General features: G+C 50.4%; 1 protein-coding gene across 1 annotated transcript; it reads right to left on the reverse strand.

Moving 5' to 3' along the window:
• Positions 1–26: 26 nt before the first annotated feature.
• On the reverse strand, positions 27–2,814 carry LOC112899649 (phenylalanine ammonia-lyase-like). Its single transcript, XM_025968210.1, has 2 exons — positions 2,351–2,814; positions 27–2,090 (listed from the first exon to the last, which is right to left on the reverse strand). Exons 1-2 carry the CDS (start codon positions 2,713–2,715, stop codon positions 344–346), a joined length of 2,112 nt encoding a protein of 703 aa, XP_025823995.1. The 5' UTR covers positions 2,716–2,814; the 3' UTR covers positions 27–343.
• Positions 2,815–9,940: the final 7,126 nt, after the last annotated feature.

Genomic DNA, 9,940 nt, shown 5'->3' on the forward strand with positions numbered 1-9,940 from the left:
GTAACAGAAGAAACGACATTCCAACAGAGATAGAGGAGCACATGTACTCAAATACACTAGTACATTTTACTTCCAAAATAGAGTACAGATCAGAAAGCTGAGTGCCGGGCCATGGCCAACGGCATTGCAGCGATCGAGGGTGAGAAACAAGAGGCAGAATACACGATTACAGGGATCACAGTAACAAGCTCAAAAAGGACGAACAGACAAGCAACATAATAATCTGCAAAGTCGCAAACAATAATGAGAAGCCTTCAGAATACTGAAATCCTCCCTTCTTTATTCCTCGCGTACGGTGTGATGTGATCTCCTCCTCCTCCTCCTGGCGGCGCCGGTGCTCCGCTTAGCAGATGGGCAGGGGCTTGCCGTCCCACTCCTTGAGGCACTCGAGCATGGGGTCGATGAGCTTGCCCTCGCTGAGGGCCAGGAACACCTTGTTGCACTCCTCGCCGGGGGACTTGAGCTTCTCGCCGGTCAGGTAGACGGCGCCGAGGTCCTGGCGGATGAAGCGGTACAGCGGGTACGACCGGCTCTCCTTGATCCTGTTGGCGATCGGCGCCGTGCCGGTCTCGAAGGCCACGCGGGCGGCCTCCATCTCCCTGGGCAGCGCCTCGCGGAGCTCCTCCTCGAACTTGTTGATCTTGGAGAACACGGACGCGCTGGCGTCCTTCTCGGCCTCGCCGTTGGCGAGGGCGTGGTCCACCAGCACGGCGCGGATCTTCTTCATCAGCGACGAGTTGGCGCTGCAGGGGTCGTCGTAGTAGCCGTACACCGCCTCGCGGTCGATGGCCGTGAGCAGGGACTTCTCGCTGAAGCGGGCGTTGTGGAGGTCGCCGTCGGGGCTGGTGGTCAGCACCTTCCGGCCCACCGTCGTCACGCAGTTCTTCACGGCGCTCTTCAGGTTCTCCTCGAGGTGGCGCAGGTCCACGGCCTGGCACAGAGCGACCATGTATGTGGACGACATGAGCTTGAGGATGTCCACCGCCTCGGCGGTCTTCCTGGCGGAGACGAGGCCGAGGGAGTTGACGTCCTGGTTGTGCTGCTCCGCGCTCTGCACGTGGTTGGTGATCGGGTTGGCCAGGTACTGGAGCTCGGAGCAGTAGGACGCCATGGCGATCTCAGTGCCCTTGAACCCGTAGTCCAAGCTGGGGTTGCGGCTGCCGGCCAGGTTGGAGGTCAGCCCGTTGTTGTAGAACTCGTTGACCAGCTCGGAGAACTGGGCGAACATGAGCTTGCCGATGTTGGCGATGGCGAGGCGGGCGTTGTCCATGGACACACCGATGGGGGTGCCCTGGAAGTTGCCGCCGTGGAGCGCCTTGCCGCGGTGGACGTCGATGACGGGGTTGTCGTTGACCGAGTTGACCTCGCGCTCGATGGACTTGGTGGCGGCGCGGATGACCTCGATCTGGGGGCCGAGCCACTGCGGCGACGTGCGGAGCGCGTACCGGTCCTGCTTGGGCTTCAGGAGCGGGTCCATGGCGTTGACCTCCTTGGCGTGCTTCATGAAGGAGCTGCCGTCCAGGATGTGCTCCATGATGGCCGCGGCCTCGATGGAGCCCGGGTGGTGCTTGAGCTTGTGGGTGAGGTGGTCGGTGTACTCGGGCTTGCCGTTCATGACCTCGCAGAAGACGGCGGACAGCACCTCGGACAGGACGGCGAGGACGTTGGCGTCGAAGCACACCATGGCGGCGAGCGCCGAGCCGACAGACGTGCCATTGACGATGGCGAGACCCTCCTTGGGGTTGAGCTTGAAGAAGCCGCCCTCGATGCCGGCGACCTTGAACGCCTCGGCGGCGTCCACCTTCCTGCCGTCGACGGTGACGGCCTGCGCGTTGGGGCGGCCGGTGATGAGGCCGGCAATGTAGGACAGCGGGACGAGGTCGCCGGATGCGGTGATGGTGCCCCGGAGCGGCAGGCACGGGCTGACGCCGGTGTTGATGAGCTTGGTGATGGCCTCGAGGATCTCGAAGCGGATGCCGGAGTAGCCCTGGAGCAGGGTGTTGATGCGGACGAGCATGGCCGCACGTGACACCTCAGACGGGAGCGTGTGGCCGTCGGAACCTTTGCCGAAGATTCCGGCGTTGAGATGCCTGGTTCGAGAGAACAAAACACATCGAGCTCAGCAATTCAGCATAGGCAAAGTGTTCAAAGAATCTGTCATCGGCCTGTCAGAAATGAGCCGCTGACAGACATCAATCTAGTAGACACCAATTGCAACTTGCAACAATCGACCGGTCGTTGCCAGTGGGCACTGCACGCACATGAATCACTCGAAGCTGCAACCACTCCGCTGTACTTTACCGGAGGGAACAAAGAAGTAAACAAAGACATGTGGCTTCGTGATGAGTACCTGAGCAGCTCGACCTGGAGGGCCGGCCCGTCCTTGGTGCGGCGGTGCGACGTGCCGCCGAAGCCGGTGGTGACACCGTAGATGTCGCCGCCGTGGGCGATGCAGTCGAGGATCCACTCGCTGCTGGCCTTGACGCGGGGGCGCGCCTCCTCGTCGAGCTCGACGGCCACGCCGGACGCGTCCTTGGCCGCGGCCACGGCGGCCACCTGGCCGACGCGGAGGCTGGAGCCCTCGATCTTGACGAGGGGCTCGCGGAACTGCGCCACCATGCGCTTCACCTCGTCGAGGTGGCTCCCCGCCATTTCCGCGGCCGCCTTGCCCCAGTTGAGCGGGTCGCTCTCGCAGATGGCCGTGTTGCTCGCCATTTCGACTACTGAGAAGAGGAGGATCGGAGGAGCTGCGGTGTGGTGGTAGGAAGAAGAGCTCGGGAGGTTGTGTGGAGGATTGCGAAGCTCTTCCTGGAGGGAAACGGAGCGCGGAGGCGGCAGTTATATAGCAACCGGGGGCAGGAAGGAGGGTTTAGGTGAAGCCGGGTGTTGGTGGGTTAGTTGGCGACCGGCCGGGTTGGTGTATGGTGTGGTGGATCTCAGAGAAGAGTGAGATCCTTTTCCTTTTCTTTTTCTCTTGACAGGCCAGAGTATGTGCATGCAGGTGGCTGCATGTTGACATTGCTGAGCTGAGCTCCAGTGATCCAGTCCAGTGTGCGTTGGTTGGAATTGAAGAATTGGGAGGTTGGGATGGAGGCCTTGGCAATGGAGATTGTCCAACTACAACGCAGACTCTAGTTGTTGGCTATAGGGCGCCGTACGACTCCACTCATTGACCATCTTGATTAATCCGCGGGCGCCCACCTGATCCTTTCAGATTTGTATGCCTTTATTTTTCTTCCATTCCTATGAGAATTAAAACTCTTTTCTCGTGAATTTTACGTAAACATTTGTAGTGTTTGGGATATCGAATAGACTCACATAGATGAGAGTGGTTTGTCATTCTAGTCATCCCATAAATGTGACGGGAGAGGCCATTTTATGTTATTTTTTATTTTTTTGAAACCACGTGCCGCTTGCAAGGGATGAGTTTGTGAATTGTGATTGATCATGACTAGTCCATTCCACTTCTTAAACCAAAGGAATTGGTTAGGTTCTGAGTTAGAAATGGTTAGGAGTTAATCTAGAAACTTTCTACTCCATAAGTAAAACTTTATGCCAAATTTCATCTTTGAAACAAGGAAGGTTCTAGCAGCGGTATATTGCAGCTCAAGGAGAATTCAAAGAAAGCCTTTTTGCAGACTTGCCATTCTTCTAATCTTGAAAAATTTACCAATTCTTCTTGGGGATTGATTTCAAGATCATTAGAAGCCCATCTGAGTGTCATCATTGATGGGTTGGAACTGAGAGAGCCAGAACCTGCTGGTCGAAATGCGCTTGGGCAAATACTAGAGAAGTGTTAACTTATGAAAAATCAGATCATATAGTAGTAAGCGAAAAAAAAAACGGAACAAAAATTTTCTCTATGAAGGGTGCAAGAGCTTGTACAAGAAAAAGTTCTTTGTTGCTTGGTACGGGGAGCCCAAAACATCATGGCAATCAGCCGTACGTTGGTTACTCAGAGATGCTTTTGTCGAGTTAGAGACAAATGGTTATACACCGTTACAAGATGATTGGCCAGTTCCAGCACCGCACAATTCGCCCTGTATACTATAGGAAAAAAGTTTATTTTAATTCTCTCAACAATTCACTTTGTCAACTTAACACTCTAAATAAAATTTAAGCTCAAGCTACTACCCCGAACTATTTCAATTGGTCCAATCTACCCCCTAATGAGATTTCTCTTTTTTATTTCTCCACTTAAAAGCGGAATTTAAATTTTAAATTTTACAATGTAACTTATAATATGATGCCCTATACTAGAAAAATACATTATAATTTTTTTATGAATATTTTTCATACAGAATTGTATTTTTATGATAAATTGCATTAAATATTTCCAAATTATGAAAATAACCATGAAAAATTCTTAATGTATTTTTTAACATATAACATCATGTTCTCTATCCACTCACAAAATTTGAACTTAAAATTCAATTGTACGTGGAGAAATAAAAAGAGAAATATCATTAGAGGATAGATTGGATTAATTGGAATTGTTGGGGAAGTAAATTGAGCCTAAATTTTGCTGAGGGAGTTAAACGGATAAAATGAATTGTTAAAGGGAGTAAAATAGACTTTTTCCTATACTATAATAAGGATGTACCGGAGATGACTTATTCATGAATAATTATACCCAAACTCTTCCGATAGAAGAATCATGCAAGAATAGTAATGGTACCAAACTCAAGTAAAATAGGGTTACTCTCGGTGAAGAATTCACCAAGCTCGCATAAAACTCTCTGAAAAGCTTATTAAGGCAAAGCCAAATCACTGACAAGCCTATGCAACAACAACGTCAGCATAATGACTATTTCCATAAGGGGTTATTTGGAAACACATAAAACTATTGGAAAACTAGTATCACCATTCACCAACCACAATCCGCTTCGCTAACCAAACCCCCGTTTCATTCTTGAATTGACACATCCACATTGTCACATTAAAGTTGCACTCGCATTCTTACCAACCAACCCCTCTCCATCCATCCGCGCTCTCACAAAGCCCAGGTGTACGCGAGCGTGACAGGAAGAGAAAGAGGAACAACCAGGCAGCCAGCGGTCGTCCAACAGGGAAGGCATGGCCAGGTTTCCACGGCGGCGGGCGGGTCGACGGAGCGCTGGCTTCCGGTGCCACGGCGCGCGTCCGTGCAGCGCCGCCGCCGTTGGATCACCGCAGCAGACGCCGGAAACACGTCCCGCTCCGGTGTAACACCGTTCGTTGCCCACCGCGCGCGGGGCGACGATGCTAACCGGCGCTCACGTCTCGACGAAGCCAGAAGCGAGCCCGATCACTTCCCTTTCAGGCTTCCGGCGCAGCGGATCCCGCAGGATCGATCGGCGGGCCTCTCACCAACCCTGAAAGGGAGCAGCGAGGGTTGTTGCCCGCCTCGCCGCCGCTATCTGCCGGCCGGATGGATCGCCGCCCCCTGGCTTTTCCTCGCTGCTGCGAAACAGGGTTGTTGGGGCCTGGGTGGCGAGCCCGGAGCCCCCCAATAATTGTACCCGCCCAACCAATCGGAGACCCTTTTTCCTTCGACGGTGCAGCCTTTTGTTCCGTCCCTGTTCCGTGTCCTCGTACGCGTCGTCGACACTGGTGCTCGTCACCGTGCCATGGGCCAGGGCGAGGCGACCCCCCGCCGCACCGAAATGCACCGTGAACGCAGCGATGATTCGAGACGCCGTGCGGAGCACAGGAGCAGACCACCCGTGCATCACATGTGTGGCGCAGCTGGTTGGTCTGGTAAATCCAGGCTTTAGCGTCGTGGCAGACTGACGCGCCGCGTGCCGGCCCGGCCGGCTGTTTGTTACCTTTAGCCTTGGGCGTTTACCGACCCCCGTACGATGCCATCCCTGCACACTGCACGTACCTCCGGAACCGCAGCGAGCCCGCGCAAGAACGTGGAAAACGCTACGGCGTCGTAGAGTGTAATATGTAAGTAGACACGGCAAGAACGGGCGGGTACTGTTGATGTGTTGTTGTGGAATGGATAAGTTATGGAAAAAATCAAGCGCCCATGTTAGAGCATCTCTAAAAATCTTTTTAAAATCTACTTTTTAAAATCATCGTTTAGAGAGTCATTTGAGTAAAAATTATTTTCTATATCTTTATACTCTCCAACAGCTTTTCTAGCTATTCTCGCTCTATATCTTTAGCTAGCGAGAAATCCGGAATAGAGAAGATCTATATTTAGATATCCAATTGAAGAGTCTGTTGGAGGTATTCTTAAACATATGAAGAATCTTTTGAAGATGCTCTTAGTACTGTGTATTAGCTCAAATTGGCCGTTTTGGCCCAGAGGAGCATAAATGAGCCTGTTAGCAATAGGCTATTAGTACTAATAAACTCCGGGCTTTGAGAGCTGGTGAGTGAATCAGAGAGCTAGAGAAACCCTTTTCGCCTATAAAAGAGCTTCAGAAACTTTTATAGGATTGATTTAAATCTCAAATTTGGACGAACTTCTGGAGCTACGGATCAAGGCTATCGCTGTTCAGCACTACAGCGAGCCGAGACCGCCATGCTTTCTATTCAACCAGCACAGACGGTTGAGGTGAGCTCGTCAGAGTTTTGGTTGCAGCGGTAGCAGTAGCAGCGTGGCAAGCTGCGCGGGGCCGCACCGGTGTAGGCTGGCTGTTTGTTACCAGCGTTTTCGAGCATGCAAGATGCTCTGCACGGACATGTGAAAAAGGAAACAGAACGACTCACAATAACGTGAAAAAAATGCAAAAGATCATATGGTACTCTTGTATGTTTGTTTAGTTTGTAGGCAAGGAGGACAGGACAGCTGCACTACTGGAGCAGCACGTAGTGAAAATGAAGCACCCGTGTTGTACTATAGGCTGCTAGCCCAAATGGGCCAGCTGGTCCGGAAGAAGCTAAATGGGCCCACTACGAAAAACCGTCTTGATCTGCTCTAAAAGTTTGAAGGATTTTGTTTCGAATTCGAACATAAATCTTGCGGCCTTTTAGATTATGGAGGTAATCTCCGTCCTCTGTCAAATTCGTGCCCGAATGTGCCGTCAGAAGCTACCACCAAGTCGGAAGCATACTAGCAGTAATCACACCTGCCTGATCTCTTAGTACCTGTCCAGTCCACGGAGCATGCGTGCTTGCAACTTTGCAGGTGAGAAGATGGAAACGCCTGGGTTAAAACCTTTCGGTGGGGTTTGTTTGGAAACGCCTGCGGTTTACCTACAAATTTGTGCCGCGTGCCTTCTGTTTTTGTATTTTTTTTGAAATAAATGCCTTTTGTTTTTCACCGTGCGAGTTTAGGTTCCAACCAACCACTGGAGCATAGCGTTGCACCAAACCTCTACAAGTGAAACTCTGAATAAAATAAATTAGCAGTAGTCTAGTCTTACCAGCTACCTTAGGCTCTTAACGTTGTTGTTGGCCAACATTAATTTGGCAGCTTGCAGTTATTTTCCTATAGAAACAGTAGTAATAAGACGGAGCGCCGCTGAAGGAAAGAAAGCGGACAAAAAGTGTAAGGGTCAACGATGGAGGGATGAGTCGACTTGAACTTTTTATTTATTTATTATTAGATTATAGAGAACAAGAACATTAGAGATACGGCACGATGCAAAGCAAAAGGCCGGAAGTTTTTGTTTAGATTATCAAAATACGTGGACAAAAATGGTTTGGAATGAAAACCCAGCCCAATCCACAACGGACTGCCCCAAGCCCAAGGTAGTAGTTTAGGCCGTTTAGGGTGAGAAAAGGCATAAGCAGGCTGCGGCGTATTCTCGGCTTGTTATAAGCCCACAGCTCAATATTACGAGCCCACGAGCGCGGTGCTCAAGTGACACGCCCCACGCCGTTAACCGAGGAGGACGGCCAGCCAGCCGCCGTGCCGCTTCTTGATCCGCCGGCGGCGTCCAAAATTCAGAGATCGGCGGTGGCGATCTGGTCGGGTCGGCGACACCGCGTGGGCGGGTGCTCGTGGCATCATCACTCCTTCGAGTTCGTCCGCTAGCTCTGGAGGCCCTTGCCCCGTGTGCCAGGCGCCCAGATGCGGCCTCTACAAATACCATCGCCCATCGGGGGTTCTCAGATCGAATTCCTGGTGGATCTGGCGCTACGCATTCACGGTCACGTCCCCAGTCATCAATCACGTCCTGTTTTTCGGTCGCCTCTTCTAGATTAGCTGCTCCAGTGCTTAGCAGCGTTGTTTTTTTACTACAACAAGACAGAAAGGATGCAGTAGCAGGTCTCTCCAGACACACAGGAGACATGCGATGCGAGCAACTGAGCTGAGCGGCCCACGGAACTACCGCGACAGGTATGTGTGCACAGCTGTTTGTAGAAAAGAAAAGGACCCCACACCAACCAGTGAATACTGAAAACGTAGGTGCCCATCACGCACCAGCAGCTTCAGACCTGCACGCATCCTAATCCTATCCTGAGCACCTAAAATCCATCTGCCTTCTTCTGACCACGAGTAAAGAACAGGGAGGGAGTTTTCTTCAGAACTGGAGGGATACACTTCTTGGGGATGTTTTTCAGAAAACGCGGGGGGGCGGGGGGGGGGGGGGGGGGTGAACTTCTCGGGCATGTGCGTCCGTGTGGATGAAGTATGGGCATCTTCCACGCCGAACTCATGGAGTCATGGCGCTTTTGTATTTGGCTTTCGTTCATGCGCAGGTTTCCCATGCCTGTTTTTCTTGGCAGGCTCCATCCCATCAGTTCAGTCCTAAACTACTGAAATTATCAGATGTGAAACCCGACATAGTTAGCATGTTTGAGTATCTTCACAAAGCGGATTTAGATCTCTGTACGCTGAATTTCGCCATGTTGACTCTTATTCCAAAAATAGAGGATGCTAAAGACATGAAACATTTTCGTCCAATCAGTCTCATTAATTGCAGTTTTAAAATTTTTTCTAAGGTCCTAACCCTAAGACTTGGAAAAGTCCTTCACAGGTTAATTTCCTTGAACCAAAGTGCTTTCTTAAAGGGTAGATACATTTTAGAGAGTGTTGTGGTGGCCCTCGAGATAGTTCACTCCCTTAATAAAAGTAATTCCCCAGGTCTATTTATAAAGCTAGATTATGAGAAGGCCTATGATAGAGTAAGTTGGGATTTCCTCTTTGAGGTTCTCAAATCTAGAGGCTTTAGCTCACAATGGATTAGTTGGATAGATTGCCTAGTAAGAGGAGGCTCAGTAGGTGTCAATTTGAATGGGGGAGGAAAGCCCCTTTTTCAAGATAGGAAAAGGTCTGAGACAGGGGGATCCCATCTCACCTTTGTTGTTCAATCTTGTGGGAGATGTCTTCACAAAACTTTTAGCTAAAGCTTCTGATGGAGGTTTGATTAGGGATCTCCTTACTGATTTTGTAGAAGGGGGTATTGTGTCTCTGCAATATGCAGATGACACAATTTTGTTTTCTGATCCTGACGAGTTCTTTGTTAGAAACCTGAAGTGCTGCCTTGTTTGGTTCGAGAAAATCTCAGGCATGAGAATAAATTTTCACAAAAGTAAGCTGATCCCTGTTAATTTGAGTGATGACCAGCTTCATGTAGCTACCCATCTGTTTGGTTGCCCTGTTGGATCTTTTCCTATCAAATACCTAGGTATACCCCTCCATCATGATAATCTCAAAAGAGAGGACATTCAACCTTTGGTAGATAAGATTCTGAAAAAAACTTGCTAGCTGGAGAGGAAAGCTTCTCTCTCAAGCTGCTAAGTTTACCCTCATCAAATCTTGCCTAGCTAGCATCCCTGTTTACCTGCTTTCCTTTATTAAATTTCCAAAATGGGCTATTAAGGTTCTGAACACTCACTTAGCAAACTGCCTTTGGAATGACAGTGAAGGCAAGCACAAGTACCATTTGGCTAACTGGGAAAGTGTGAGCATGCTTAAGGATTTTGGTGGTCTAGGAGTTCCAAATCTTAGGGGGATCTTAACCTCTGCCTCCTTGGTTCCTGGATCAAAAGGTACCAA

This window comes from Panicum hallii, chromosome 7 (assembly GCF_002211085.1).
Source record: "Panicum hallii strain FIL2 chromosome 7, PHallii_v3.1, whole genome shotgun sequence".
NCBI classification, from domain to species: Eukaryota; Viridiplantae; Streptophyta; class Magnoliopsida; order Poales; family Poaceae; genus Panicum; species Panicum hallii.